Genomic DNA, 15,188 nt, shown 5'->3' on the forward strand with positions numbered 1-15,188 from the left:
TGTGTGTGTCTGTGTGTGTATTGGAACAGATGAGCTCATACTTAACATCTTATCTTGCCCTTTTATGATCACTGACTCACTTAAACACAGTCTGCTTTTACAGGTATCCAAAGCAGCAGCTGAACTGATGGCCTACTGTGAAGCTCATGCCAAAGAGGACCCGTTGGTGACTCCAGTGCCTTCATCTGAGAACCCGTTTCGAGAGAAGAAATTGTTCTGTGAAATCCTATAACTCTCTTGTGCAAAATACACACACACACACACACACGCACACACACACACACACACACACCTAAACAATGACACTTTGTTTATTAGGATTATTTTAAAACAGCATTCCGTTTTTCATTTAGGTAGCGATTTCCTCACATGTCAAATGACTGTGTGTTAAGCACGATAAGAATGGCAATAAAGATTTATTGAAAAGAGTGCAAAGTTCATTTAAACAAGCCACTGCTGCTGCATCTCCCACTGTGCACACAGTTTACATATTAACAAAACTGCATATTTAAGTTGTCACCGGGTTGTTGCTCGCTATTAATCTCGGTATTGATCTTTTTGTTGTCAAATGAGTAGCTGAATAAAGCTCACCGTCTGTAAACAGCCTCTGTTTTTCTGCCCGTTTCTCATGGAGATGTCACTTGGTCACTGAAACTTATGCAAACTAGGGGTGGGGCTATGTGTGATCCGTCAGTGCAGGTTAGAGGTGCAGGGAGCAGGTGTGCACAGGTCTCCAAACAGCAGGGAGCTGTCATTCAAGGCGGTTTGCCGACATAAATTTGTTGTATTTGGGGATTAGCCGCAGAGATTAAGGTATGTTGATTTTATCAAGCATGTACTCAGTTGAAGATTTACCTCGCTACAGATGCTGATGTGCCACAGGCTAACTGGACTTTAGATAAACGCGTATTTATTGTGTCGAAACATTATTTGGACTTAGCTCTGAGACGGTGAAATCAGCTATCTGCCTCCATACACGTCGACAGTGTTGGAAATGTTGGACAATGTGTGAAAAGTGTTCAGTAACATCACGCCAGGCAGGGCTGATCAGGAAAAACTTGTCTGACTAACCGAACACGCGGATCTTAAACACACCCGTGTCTCCAATACTAACATTAAAAGCAGGGGGAAGAAGTTTTAAGGTCTGTTATAAACCACCGACTTCCTTTTGAGCAGTGGAAAAAAAGCCCGTGTTACATGTTCACTGCGTCTGATTTTAGATTTCACTTTAATGGGTCAGCGGCAGAATTTAAGTTAAAACAATATAATTGCGCTTTCCCATTTTCTTAGTGACTTCAGTTAGTCGTTAAAGTATTACTTGTTAAACCTTTAATACTGTTTGTTTTTTCTGATTTGAAAGGCAGCACGTTTTCTGTCAAAAACCCTCTTTCATTTGAATTTCAGTTTTGCAAAACAAATGTCCGGACCAAAGAACACGCTCAGCAGGCTCCGCCCTAATCAGACAGGATATGTTATAAATTAATCGCTGCTTTCCCCCTATTGTATGTAGACAGCAGTTTCCAGCACTGTATTTGTTTTCATGTAATGCCAGCTGCTTTGAAAAAGCCCTTTGTGAACGTTGCTATCTATTTGGATTTCGTTCCCTTAAATGCCAGGTTCTTATCATCTCAATAAAGCGGAACTAAGAGCCTGCACTTTAACCTCAAAGCTAATACCTTTGAACTTTCAACGCTGCATTTCGTATATACTATATTTGCATTCATCCTGGTGTATTAATATATTGGATATTTGTCACACTTATTTTTTTAGATCATCAAACTAATTTTAATATTAGTCAAAGATAACTGGAGTGAATACAAAATGATGATTTCATTCATTGAAAGGGGGGAACTAAGCAGCCCAACCTGGCCCTGTGTGAGGAATTGCTCCCCTTGTGAAATCCTGAATTACCTTAATTACAACATTTATTGACTTCAATTTCTTTAGCCACACCCAGGCCTGTGAGACATGTTAGATCAAGAAACCGCTCAAGTAGATCCTATCTGACAAAGTGAAGCAGGTTAAAAGATCTCAAAAAACAACAACGCAATCTAAAGAGACAGCTGAGTCATTGATATCCATCAGTCTGGAAAGTCATTTCTTAGGCTTTGGGATTCCAGTGAACCACAGTCAAAGCCATTATATACAAATAGAGTAAACTTGGAACAGTGGTTAACCTTCCCAGCAGTGTTACCAAAATTACTCCGAGAGTGCATTCATGAGTCATCCAGGAGGTCACAAAAAGAGCAAGAACAACATGGAAAGAACTGCAGGCCTCACTTGCCTCAGTTAAGGTCAGAGTTCATGATTCGGCAATAAGAAAGAGACATCCTTAGGAGGGGAAAAATCCACTGCTGAGCAAAACGAACACAAAGGCTTGTCTCAAATTTGCCAAGAAACATCTTTATGATCTCCAAGGCTTTTGGGAAATTACTGTGTGGACTGACTTTTTGGAACGTTTGAGTCCCTTCACATCTGGCATAAAATCAACACAGCATTCCTAAAAAGAACAGGAAAAAAAACGTGGTGGTGGTATTGCGACGGTCTGGGGCTGATTTGCTGCTTCAAGACCTGGAAGACTTGATGTAACCATGAATTCGGTTCTCTACCAGAAGGTCAGGCCCTGAAGCTTAAGTGTACTTAAGCATGACAATGATTTGAAACACGAGTCCACCTGTCTATGGCTCCAAAGTAAAAAAACAGAATGAAGGTTTTGCAGTGGCCTAGTCAAAATCTGGGCTTAAATCAGATTGAGATGCTTTGGGATGCACTGTTTGTTTGAAAACCACCCAAATGTGTCTGAAATAAAACAATTCTGCAAAGAAGAGTGGACCAAAATTCCTCACAGTGACGTGAAAGACTCAGTGACCGTGATCCAAAAACAAATTGCTCCTAACTTTGATCCAACCGGTTATCAAGTTTAAGGGGCATTTACTTTTTACACAGGCCCAGGTAAGTAAACTTATTTTTCCCCCTTAATAAATTAAATCATCATGTAAAACCTGAATTGTGTCTTTGTCTACAATTAGAATTAGTTTGATATGAAACGTGTGATGAATATGCAAAAATAAATAAATGAATAAATCAAGAATGGTAAACAGCCTGTATTTGTATAGCGCTTTACTAGTCCCTAAGGACCCCAAAGCGCTTTACACGTTCAGTCACCCACCCATTCACACACTGGTGATGGCAAGCTACATTGTAGCCACAGCCACCCTGGGGCGCACTGACAGAGGCGAGGCGCCACCTGGCACTCTGACCACCACCAGTAGGCAACGAGTGAAGCGTCTTGCCCAAGGACACAACGACCGAGACTATCCGAGCCGGGGCTCGAACGGGCAACCTTCCGATTACAAGGCGAACTCCCAACTCTTGAGCCAAGAAGGGGGCAAATACACTTGTATAGCAATGTATGACATGACTAAGGCGCATTTCTTCTTTTTTCAGGCCTGATAATGGCCAACTTTGGAGGACACGCTATTCCTGGCTCTTTTTTCCTGCTCTATGGCTTCTGGCTAACAGTGAAATATGTTCTCCAACACTACTGGAGGACAAACCAGCCTAAAGGACGGCAGACTTTGCCGCCAATCTTTAAAAGACTGGACTACATTGAAGGAGGGTTCCAGATATTTGCTGCTTTTATTGGTCAGTTTTCCTGTAAATATATATTCATCAGTTGTGTGCGTCCACCTGTTCTAATTTCACTGATGCTGTCCTGTCACAGGTATTATGGTTGAGCAGTTTGTGGTGGACGGGCCACATGCTCATCTCTACAACGACGGCGGGTGGATTAAGTTGATGAACTGGCAGCACAGCACAATGTATCTGTTCTTTGGGATTTCTGGAATAGCTCTGATTTTAAGTACAAAATTCCAACTGGTGCCAAGAGGAGTGGGCCGCTTTGGTCTCTCGTTAGCTCTTTTTGTTGAAGGTAAGCTGTAAGAAAGCCAGGTTTTAGTTGCACAATATTTTTCACCATAATTCCTGGTGGCTAACGTGTATTTGAGCTACATTTTGTATTTGACTCTATTTCACGCAGGGTTTCTGTTTTACTACCATGTGCACAATCGACCTCTTCTGGACGCCCACATCCACACCCTGCTCCTGGTGGCGGTGTTTGGAGGCTCAGCCAGCATCATGCTGGAGATGTTCATAAGAGACAACATTATTTTAGAGCTGTTCGGGTCATGCATGTTCATCCTACAGGGTTCGTGGTTTTACCAGGTGATTAGCCAAATGAGATCCCGATGCAGAACACCTCGTTTATACACCCAGCAACATCTATCCACCCGTCCAGTTCAGCCATCTGACACAGGATGAGAGACAGGATACACCCTATACAGGCTGCCAGTCCATCACATAGAGACAGTCAACCACAAACACTGACAGGCAAATTACAATCACCAATTAACCTAACAAGCACGTCTTTGGACTGCAGGGAGACCAAGCAAACTATACACAGAAATGCCCCAGGAGGATTAAACCAGGAACCTTCTCGTTGTGCTAAACACTGCATCGCCGTGGCACTTGAATACTAAAACAAAGACCACTTAGAGAACCAACACCACTTTTTAAAATATTTACTTGTATAGTGTAATCACATTTTCTAGACAAGCAGTAGATTTCATTAATTTCTGCACACGTCAGGGCCAGTTCGGTGCCATCTGTGTGGACTGTCCTTAGATCTTGCTCTTTGTGCAAACTTTTTGTCAACTTACATTTTTTTATTCATTTGCTTATAATGATAATAGGTAGTTGGCTTCTTCATCACACATTTGTCATTTCAGATTGGATTCGTACTTTACTCACCAAGTGGAGTGGAATGGAACTTGACCGAGCACGCCAACGTCATGTTCGTCACAATGTGCTTCTGCTGGCATTTAGCTGTGGCCCTGCTTTTAGTCACTTCCACTGCAGTTGTAGTTTGGTTGTAAGTATCTCATCCTTTACATGCACACATTTTACAACCAGATCAGTGTAATAACCGAGTTTGAACAGACTTGGTTAGAAAACAGAACAAGTGGGATTCAGCAAAACGGGTACAATTAAAATCTTGTCACAACATGGCAGAACAACATGTGCACCTGCATTTATGATACATGTACTCGGGTTATTATTCCCTGTAAAATGCAACTTGATCGGGGTTTAGCCTGCATATTTTGCTCTGAAATGGCTTTTCATTAGAGCATAATGTGCCTCAATGGGATATCACTATTCACTTGACATTTCAGAATGTGAAAGCCACCTTTTTGAATTCTGACATCCAAACCTGCTTTTTGAGGTGATGTGTATATAGGCAACATGTTTTTGTTTACATTCAACATTTCTCATAAATACCCAACAGCTAGTGGCAGCTTATTTTAGTAGTTCTTAACCCTTAAGGAGATGGATAAATACAAGTAACTTGTAACCTGTATTAATCTGCATTACTTGTCTTCTTTATCGGTTATTGGTGGGTAACATTTTACACTGACTGCTGTGATGTCTTGCATCTATGGACCCTCTTGCGGTTATTGGTAGAAAAAGGTTTAGGTTTAAGAGGCACTGATACCGTTTAAACCTCGTCTCCATTTGGAACTTTTGATTAGATTTTACTGTCCTTCGGTAATAATTCTCATTAACAATTCATTAGCTTTCAGGAGGCAACAATAACAGTGTTAGTTGTATAATCTTCATGTACACTTGTGTTTGTTCCAACAGGACTGTGGTGCAATTCTCGGCAAGGGGACGAGACATAGAGATCGGAATGCGTAACACATCCTCTGAATTGACCTCTCAAAAAGCTTTGCTTCAAGAGTCAGATGAAGAATGAAGGCATGTTTATGGCTCTTTGATTTCATTTTTCAAATCTTGATCTATTTTATCTATTTTTAAAAAAAATGTCTAAAGAAAATAAGATTGAAATCCATGTGAATTAACTATTATCATGTTTGTAAATATTAAAAAGGACAATTCATATTGTGTATCACCTGCTTTTACAAAAAAATGCAACATATTGAAATATTTTATTAACAAATCACAACTTGCTTATATTAAACTGAATTAGTACTTTAATACAATCGGACAAGTTGTTGTTTGAGGTTATCAAGAGACCATGTAGACTTTTCAGTTTTCCCACAAACTTGCACCTGGAATTTCTACGGAAAGATTATAAACAGGCTGAATTTTCTTATGATATATTTGGTTTATAACAATGGAGAAACAAATTCAGGAGGTAACATTTTGTTAATAAATGACCAGAATTTTCATGTAATACTTGGAAAAAAAGAAAAGAAAGGCAGCAGGGTTTTCAGGGAAGAAATAGGTTTCTGGCTTTTATGTTTTTTAACTTGCAAACTGAACTAAAACGCTGATAAATATTGGACAAAAACAAACAATCCTGGTACATATATAGCATCCTTGATCTATGAGTCATTGTAGGCTGACAGGATGAGATCACTGTTGTGGAGCCGGTGGAGTATCAGGCGTACATTTTGGTGAAGGTGCTGTTGTGACTACGACTGTTGAAACAGATTTTGGGGAGCCTGCAGCCATGTGCTGAACCTGCTGCGCTGGAACTGTCTGGATCCGAACCTGAAGAGTATAAGATGGTAGATAATTCTCTGTATTTGTTTGATCTGAACAGATAAACTATAAAATGAAATCACCATATGTGCTAAAAATGAAAAGCATCTACAAAAACCTGTGTGGCCTGTCCTTGCTGCTGAAGCTGTTGGAACTGTTGCGCTGTGACAAAACTGACAGGTTTGTTTCCTGCAATCAGCTTCGTGCCAGCAGGCATGGTGGTGAGAATGATGTTTCTGCCCAGGCTGCTAATACTGCTCGCACGGGAGAGAGAAATGTATAAATATAGATCAACTGCAAAAATGTGCACTTCTACTGTTATAATGTCAAGAAAACACACAAATTGCTGAAATAAAATTATATCTTAGAGCATTAACCTTCACAATAAAATGAAAGCGAAAAGTCTAAATCTGTGCAGCCTTACTTTGTGTTCAGGCTTCCTTTCACAATGGGTGTCGTTACAACACTCTTGCTCTTCAGTGGCTGATTGAGGACAGACAGGGGGACTGTGATCCGTGCGGGTAACTTCCCCTACAGTGTTCAAAGAACAGAATGGTTTGGGCCTGTTATTGATGGTTTTACAGTACACTTAAAGCAATCATTTAAATAAGGTAAAATTCAAAATTCCCATTATTGAGAATATCCTATTATAGATCACTAAAGAAAAACAAAAGTAGTCTGCAGTGAAATGACTTGCTGAATGCAAGCTGACTGTATGTTTGGAGAAAGCGAGGAACAGGTGGATGCATTCCTTGCTTATCAGTTCCTGGTTTTCATTTGAGGAAACCATGTAAATCAATAAATTACCAACCCGTTAAAACATTAACTAGTTCTAGTTTTAACAGATAGTTACACATAGTTGGGATAATCTTTTCAGTAACTGTAAGCTGTTTGGTTAAATCTCACACTTAAACCCTTCTTAAGACATGCATTAGATAACATTGTTGGATTCAACAGTGTGTTATAGTGATGAATAACTGAATATTTCTCTAACCGTTTGTGTGGTGACAACTGTAGTAGGGACCTGTCGCACAGTAGCTGTAGCTGTTCCTAGCGTCAGAGGTGACCCCGAAGCTCCAGAAGCCACTGTGATCCCTTTAGCACCGGCCACAACACTGGCAGGCATGGTCACTACGTTAGCACATGTACTTGCTGTGAGAGGTTTACTGCCAGTGGTGGTGGTCATTGTGATGGTCTGACCTGGTTTCTGTGGAATTACACCCAGGCCCGGCATTATCCGAATTGTGGCGCCGGTCTTGTCTGGGGAAGTCACAGTGGAGAAGGTCCTAGATTTTTGGTCGGCCACAGTGACGGCCAACGTGGGCATCAAACGAATGGTCGTGTCTCCTGCAGCCTTTAACAAGGTCGAGGCAACGTGTCCTGCTTTAGTGGTCTGTACTTCCCCAGTACAGGATGCAGCACTGGACACCGAAGAAGGTGAAGGATGGGGTGGTGTCACGTGAAGAGTGGCTGATATGCTCTTGCCGCCTGTGGAGGCAGAGCCCAGAAAGTCAGAAGTGAGCTTGACGGTCGTAACTGGGGATTTGGCAAGTGTTGCCATCATGTCTGGGGTGATCCGCAGCACTGTTTGGCCTTTAGCATCTGTGGTTATGGACGATGGTGGGAGGCGTAGGACATCTTTGCCTTGGATGCGAAGGTTTGTAGCTGTGATAGGAATTCCTGCTCCTGGAGACTTTACTCCCAGTTGTCCTGTGATAGACACCTGCAAATAATAACAATAATTATAATGATAATTATACAAATAATAAATCATGGGATCATTAAATGGTAAACGGCCTTCAAGGATTTTTTTCCTGTCACCATCCTCTTCCTGTATACTACTCAGTTAAACTACATTTCAACTATAGTTGTTGCGCTGAGATTGTAAGGAGTCAAATTTGTTTATTCATGTGTATATCTGTAAGCATCTGACATTTAAGGGAACATCTCTACTATACGGTTAATAACTATGCACCACTGTTGCACTGTAGTCGTCTTCATTAAAGGGCCCTTCAGATAGTAGATACCCAAATATATACAGTTAAAAGAAAATGCTCAACCTGTTTGATGTTTGGGCTGGTGACTCCTTGCAGCACAGCTGGAGAAGCAGGGTTGGTAGCTGGGCTACCAGGTGATCCAGACTGAGGTTTGGCCACAGTTACAGCTGACACAGACAATGAAGTTGGAACCTGGACTGGACTGCTAGCAGGTTGACTTCTTAAAGGCACAGACACCACAGCCTGTTGACATACACAACAAACACAGACAGAATTAATTGTACATTTCCAACAACCATCCATCCATCTTTTAAAAATTACTAGTTGTTTTTGGTACCTGTGAAATTCCTTTAGCTGACACTGACACTGGCATCCGGATCTGGTGAGGGGTCTGATGTACCAGTGTGGCTTGCTGACTTCCTGCCGATGACCCCAGGCCAGGCTGAGCAGGAACGACTCGTACTTGTGGAAGAGAACCTGCCGTCAGGTGACTCACTATACGAGCTGCGTGGGATGTAAGTGGCTGAGAAGCTGGTGGACAAGCCTGACTTGTGGGCAAAATAGTTCCCAGCTGGGGCAACGATGGAGGGGACACAAGAAGAACACTAGGCGTACAAAAGGGAGCAGAAGCAACAGACAAGAGTTGATTTGAAATTGCACAAATGAATCAAAACGTATGTTCTAGACAATATAAATAAGAAAGAAAAAAAATCATATGGCACACTGACCCTGGGCTGGTTTTGATTGTATCTGGGACTCTGGTTTTTGTTGGTGTGGTGACTGTGGAGGGTAAGGGTGATTTGGGGGTTCCAGGTGTGTTCGGAGTGGGTGTCGTCGGGATTGGTGACATGGGATTAGAACCTATATCCTGTCCTGCTTCCAAAAATCCAGTTTTGTTGCCTCCATCTTTGCTTCCAGACTTCTAAACCATAAAAACAAAGATTAATCAAAACAATAATTGGTAAATGGTTATTTCCCCCAGTAAATGCTGTTGGGTGTTTGTTTTTTTCCTGTGGACTTACAGGTTTAGCTGCTGGTTTCGGTTTTTGCTGTAGAGCTTTTCTTGCTTTTGCAGCTGCAGCTTGAGCCTGGTGGATCCTCTCTGGATAGGACAAATAAACCAAAGAATACGTTTTTTTTCCCTCCACTGCTCAGTGATTAAGTCATTTTCTGTATCTAACAGAGCTAAAGAGGCTTTTACAAATGAAATGTCTTTTCTTCACATGGAAAGAGATGATAAAGGTAGTTCATTTTGCTTGATGCTAATGTTAAATGTGCCATGACTCACGCACAACAGGAGCAGAATCAAGCAGGAAATAAACCAGTTAATGTTAGTTGAGTTGAGGACAACAAGTGCAATAAAAGCGATAATTAGAGTTAATCTGTAACACCTCATGGAGACGTGGACAGGGCCAAGAGCCAGCAAACCAAACAAGTAAGATATTGTGCAAGAAAGGGTCAGATTTTAGTAGGCTCCTAATGTCTTCTGATAATGTCCTTCATACAGAGCAGAGTACTGTATCCTGATGTTGAGTAAAAACAAGACACTGTTCTTTAAGGCAGCTCCATAAACCAGAAATATTTTGAAATAAGCTTTGTGGCTTACCAAACTCTTCCTGGCTGCGATTGCGGTGCAGGTAAATCCACAGTTTGCGGCCGATGTCATATTTGACACAGGGGTCTTTCTCATAGTGAAGTCTATCTAGAGCCCCGCTGACAACTGTATTCACCTAAATGGAAAGCAAAGCTCCTTACTCACGGAAAATGTCACTAAAAGGCTAAAGCTTAAAGCCAGTGTCTGTCTCTGAAAAGTGGTCAATTCATAATCAAACACAACAAAGAAGTCATCTGTAATTATGAAAAATGATAAGGGACACAGAGAAAAAACTTAATGAAGAGGAAAAAAAGAAGGGAAAACTCTTTCATGCCTGTGCACTTGTGACATCTGGAGCAAGAAACTGTGAGTCTTTCAGCAGTTCACAGATCTCTGCCCTCGTTCCCTCCCCATTGGGTAATCTGGCTGCTGCATCCCGTACTAGAAAAAAAGAAAAGAGGCAAAAGTCATACGAATGGCTTTGCTGCTAAAGCAGTGAGTCCCCACATCAATGGAATCCACGTAAAACAGAAGCTCTAACCCAGAGAAAGAATGGTGACGTATGGTGGTCGGTCTGAGCGCAGCAGCGTGTGCTCCCTGGCTTTGTTTAGTGACATCTCCTTATCGAACACTCCTTTAACTGGACCCACCACAGATTCAAAGCCATGCATCCTAAACGTGAAAGCCTTATGTGGCTGGTTGTACCGTTGCTGCTCCTAATAATTAAAAAGAAAAAGAAAAAAAAGTATGTGGACTTCAGAGAGGGTATGTCAGGCCAGATGTGCAGATCACTTTAAACGTTGCAGCACAAAAGCAAACCTGGACTTGAAACACTTGTCTCTCATCTCCAGTGCTGGGACGCACGACATAATCAGTTGAACTGTGTGAAGAGGGGAAAAAAAAAAAAATTAGGAGCTTACATATACGTGTATTACACTTCTTAAGAATAACTTTAATGTCACAATAATTGAAGAAACAAGCAGAAAAGATGAAATTAGCAATAAAAATCATAAATTGCTGAAGCTTACAGTCTCGGTGTGGGAGAGGTCATGTCTAATGTTTCTTCATTTTCTGTCTGTTGAAGATAAAAAGCCTTTTTAAATATTGTCAGAGATAAAACTGATAAAACACAACTAACGTACAGCATTGTACAAGCTGTACAATGTCACAAGTGTACAAGTCACACGGCATTTTTTGTAGTAATATATATATTTTTTTACCTTGACAATGAAATCTTTGGAGTCTAACCACAACTGACACAGTGCACTCAAATCCTTCTCTGTATCCTGAGTGGGACCTAAAAGAAATTGTGAATGTTAATCTCCTTTGACGACCACCAACAACAAGCACTACTTCAGGCCAGGTATTGCTGCGTTTGAATGTGCTTACCGATCCACCTCCACTGTTGACATTCATCAGAAAATTCCACAAATGGAGAAAAGCCACTGGGAAGTGCCATCATGCCATCTGATTTACAAACAGAAGAGTGCAGAGGTAAATACTTGGATATTTCTTCCCACTCCAACACGGGGGAAAAAAAATACTGTTTTAGTGTGAGTGACCATTGCTACTCACCTTTAGTCTCTCCTGCAAGAAACTGCAGGGCTTGAACAACCAAGTCAGACCAGCACGAGGCTGAAGAAAACCATGCATTAATGGAACTTGCTGGAGATGACTGCCATATTTGAACTTTCTCCTCCAACTGAGGGATTAAATTAATGGTGTTAAATTCTCTACAGGGATGTTACAAAATTTAAAACATGTATGCAGGCCGAAATTAGCGCTTACCACTGAAGTACTGGCAGGACCTTCTGTCCTCAAGATGTTTTCCAGCAAACTGAAAAAACTGGCGACTATTTCCTCAACTGGAACGGGACTGCTTAGATACTCCTCCACAACTCTGCAATAATAATAATAATAATAATAATAATAATAATAATAATAATAATAATAATAATAAGAAGAAGAAGAAGAAGAAGAATAAGTAGAAGAAGAGGATCCATCATCTAGCCAGACTATACAGTTACATTTTGACACCAGCAATTTGCTAGACTCACTCCTCCTTAATGTTGGTTAGCGGGGTAGACGGTGCATCTGGCAGGGAGTTGATTATGTTTGCTGGTGGAGCTGATGGGGTGTCTGGAGGTGCAAGAGTGTCACAGGTGTCCTCAGATTCAACTTTTATCGTCCTCATTTTCTTCTTCCTTCTCTCATCTCTGATCTTCTTCTTAGGCAAAGACAGATCGAAGAGTGCTGTGACAATTGAAATAAACAAAGACAAACAATATTATCAGTGTCACAGTGTAATCTGAAAGTACTGACATTCTGTATCAAAGCTTCCACATACCAATGCGCTCCCTTTTAAGAAAGATGGATGACATAAAGGTTTTCATTACTTTTTTTGTATACCTCCCCAGACGTTCACTATTACATAAGTCTTTCTTGAAGCTCGAGGTACAACTCATGTGTTTCATTGTGACATAAGCTGTGAAAGCTGAGGTGGACTGTATATGAGTATTTAAGGCCTTCTATTCCGATATAATTTTAACCCCCTATTTGTTGCTTTTTTAAAATTCTGGAGTTCTCTTTGTAGATTTCTAACAAAAACAGTCATCAATTTTTTAATGTTTCATTAAAACATTTAAAAAGTGGATATTTTAAACACATTTACTCACGCATAGTCCCTTTACGACCCATGTTTGCTCTTGAAAGTATGTCTCCAAGGTGGATATCAGAGGTTATCAAGTCTGGATGGTCCTAGGAATAAAAATTAATTAATTAATTTAAAAAAAAAAAGTCATTAAAGATATAGTGAACAAACCTTATGAGAATCATGCGTTTTGTCTCCGTCTCTTGCAACTTACCGGTTGTCGCTTCCTCTTCTCACGATGATTCTGCAGCATGACTTTCAAATCCTGCTCACCAAGTTCTATTTTTTCTGTTATGATAATCATAATAATAACAATGATAACAAATTATGTATAAAAAAACAAAACAAAACAAAAACAAAAAACAAAACACACTTCCTGTGCTTAAACAACACAGTAACATTATTCAGGGTACACGACAAATCACGTACCAGTACACTTCATGTCTTGAGTGGAGAGGCTTGGTAGTACTCTGACTGAGACCGTGGGTGTTGGAGAAGAGGGTGACTGAGGTGCTGGAGTCCATGGTGATATATCTGGAAGGCATCCAAAGGAACTGGTATGGTCAGTCTTGTAATGATTCAAATTGATGTATCAATCAATCTGTATGTTTAAGTTTCCTCTCAATTTTTCATATTCATGCTAGCCGTCAGTGAAGTGCTTCATAGATTACAAAAGAATGTAATTAGCATTAGAAACACTCATCCAAGACCAGACAAACCATCATCATCAGATGAAGCATTGCTGTCCCCACACTCAGCTTTGACCTCCTTCATTATGCGACTCAATCTTCTTGTCACCCTTGCCTCCCGCATTTCTGCATGGGTTTTGGTTGGTAACCTTCTTTTATGTGGAAAGTCCAGACCATTTTGTACTGCAAAGTCCAGCAGCTCCTGCAACAAGAAATACATCAAAACTCACAGACACAGACAGAAGCTAAGAGGCTGTGCGCAATCTTCCACAAACTTAAAAAACACAAATACCTTTCTGGAGACGAGGATCTGCTTCAGCAGCCTGTGGTAATACTGCTGAAGGCAGTGCACCTGTCGTTTCCTCTGGGACTTGGCACACAGTTGTCTGTACTTGACCACCTCAGGATTGAAGTAACCATCTGGGTTGGGATAACAAGAGATGTGATGAGTAACTGCTTCAAAAATCAATTCAGCATCATTCACTCTTCTCAGCAGTAAAGTAAAGTGGTAAGCACCTCTGAATAGTTTTTGTGCAAGATGAAGGGGGTTCCCAAAGTTAAAAATTTTATTATTGAATAGGTCACTGATGGTACTGTCCTGCTCCACACTATTGTTCTCAGGAAACTGCGGCAGAAACTGACGAAGGTGCTGCCGCTGGGAATCTGTCAGTACTTCACGCCAAGTGCTTTCACTCAGCACAGAGAAGAAAATTTCAGGCTGTCGTAAAAAGAAGTGAACAGCAACATATGAAGATATGTGAAGCAAAATATGAACCGTGAAACAGCAGAAAAGAGGATAATTTCGCAACTAAATGCCAAACAACTCACGTCCTCCAGGAGGTCCTCTGGAAGGCTCACTCTGCAGTTCCCCAGCATGCACTCCTCGGTGATTTGCTCATCGTTCTCTTCTTTTGGATCAAGAGGGTCCGAAAGCATGTGTGCAAGGGCGTCCATTCTCCTCTGTTCCCACCTTCAAGTATTTCACATGATCACAAACCCTCGGAATACGTCTTTTCACTTATTCACGTTGTTCATTAAATAGTTTTGGGGTAGTGTTGTAGCGCAAGCAAACAAAACCATCCACAGCAACGAAACACCTCATAACAAACTACGCTAAGGTGCTAAGCTAGCAGGAAGCTCAATATGACGCGTCTATATACGGTCTCTACTCACTAAGCTGGGATTTAGGTTAGCCACCAATGATAGTACTCTGTGCAGTATGCTGGCTAATAGAATAAAATGGAAAAATACTGTGCTCATATAGATGCAAGTGATTAAAAACTGTTGGTAGCTCTTACCTGACTCTGCTCTATGTTTTGAAATGAAGAGGGAACTATTTTACCGACGCACGGTTTTCTTCTTCTATCCGATTGTTAAGTGCTGTCGTGACGAATCCTACTTCCGGGCCTAAAGTAGTCTGCGTTTCAATTCAATCTTTATTGGCAGACTTCATGTCCATAAAAACAAGACAAAAAAAACAAAACAAAAAAAACCAAAAAAAAAAAAAACCCACACACACACAACACTCCCCCCCCAACACAAGGTATAAACCATTAAATATATATATGTATATAAATAAGTATCTAAAACATTTGTAAAAATATAAAACCATAATATACATAAAACACAATTACTTAAAATAAATCAATAAATACACAAACACTTTAACCAGTGCTTTCTGAGACTGGATGAGT

The 15,188-nt window shown here is 40.8% G+C and overlaps 3 protein-coding genes across 3 annotated transcripts in view; 2 read left to right on the forward strand and 1 right to left on the reverse strand.

Annotated features, from left to right (window-relative positions):
* Window positions 1–529, forward strand: part of gng8 (guanine nucleotide binding protein (G protein), gamma 8) — a 2,324-nt gene extending 1,795 nt beyond the window's left edge. Inside the window, exon 3 of the mRNA XM_005735404.2 lies at window positions 104–529. Within this exon, the coding sequence (XP_005735461.1) occupies window positions 104–232 (129 nt within the window). The 3' untranslated portion in view covers window positions 233–529. The remainder of the gene's footprint in view (window positions 1–103) is intronic.
* A 147-nt stretch (window positions 530–676) lies between these two features.
* tmem45b (transmembrane protein 45B) lies at window positions 677–5,920 on the forward strand. The gene is made up of 6 exons (XM_005735405.1): window positions 677–813; window positions 3,448–3,645; window positions 3,725–3,931; window positions 4,040–4,224; window positions 4,788–4,930; window positions 5,701–5,920. The coding sequence occupies exons 2-6, from the start codon at window positions 3,456–3,458 to the stop codon at window positions 5,810–5,812; spliced, it is 837 nt and encodes a 278-aa protein (XP_005735462.1). The 5' UTR covers window positions 677–813; window positions 3,448–3,455; the 3' UTR covers window positions 5,813–5,920.
* Window positions 5,921–5,986: 66 nt separating this feature from the next.
* nfrkb (nuclear factor related to kappaB binding protein) lies at window positions 5,987–14,864 on the reverse strand. Its single transcript, XM_005735406.1, has 26 exons — window positions 14,793–14,864; window positions 14,323–14,464; window positions 14,011–14,212; window positions 13,787–13,914; window positions 13,525–13,696; window positions 13,235–13,339; window positions 13,020–13,093; window positions 12,831–12,912; window positions 12,213–12,408; window positions 11,944–12,055; window positions 11,731–11,857; window positions 11,545–11,622; window positions 11,376–11,452; window positions 11,184–11,230; window positions 10,975–11,035; window positions 10,697–10,871; window positions 10,490–10,596; window positions 10,168–10,291; window positions 9,584–9,663; window positions 9,290–9,483; window positions 8,899–9,166; window positions 8,625–8,804; window positions 7,559–8,287; window positions 6,989–7,095; window positions 6,683–6,818; window positions 5,987–6,573 (listed from the first exon to the last, which is right to left on the reverse strand). The coding sequence occupies exons 2-26, from the start codon at window positions 14,446–14,448 to the stop codon at window positions 6,436–6,438; spliced, it is 3,825 nt and encodes a 1,274-aa protein (XP_005735463.1). The 5' UTR covers window positions 14,449–14,464; window positions 14,793–14,864; the 3' UTR covers window positions 5,987–6,435.
* Window positions 14,865–15,188: the final 324 nt, after the last annotated feature.

Source organism: Pundamilia nyererei, unplaced genomic scaffold (assembly GCF_000239375.1).
Source record: "Pundamilia nyererei isolate P.nyererei 1_Seehausen unplaced genomic scaffold, PunNye1.0 scaffold00064, whole genome shotgun sequence".
In the NCBI taxonomy this organism is placed as follows: domain Eukaryota; kingdom Metazoa; phylum Chordata; class Actinopteri; order Cichliformes; family Cichlidae; genus Pundamilia; species Pundamilia nyererei.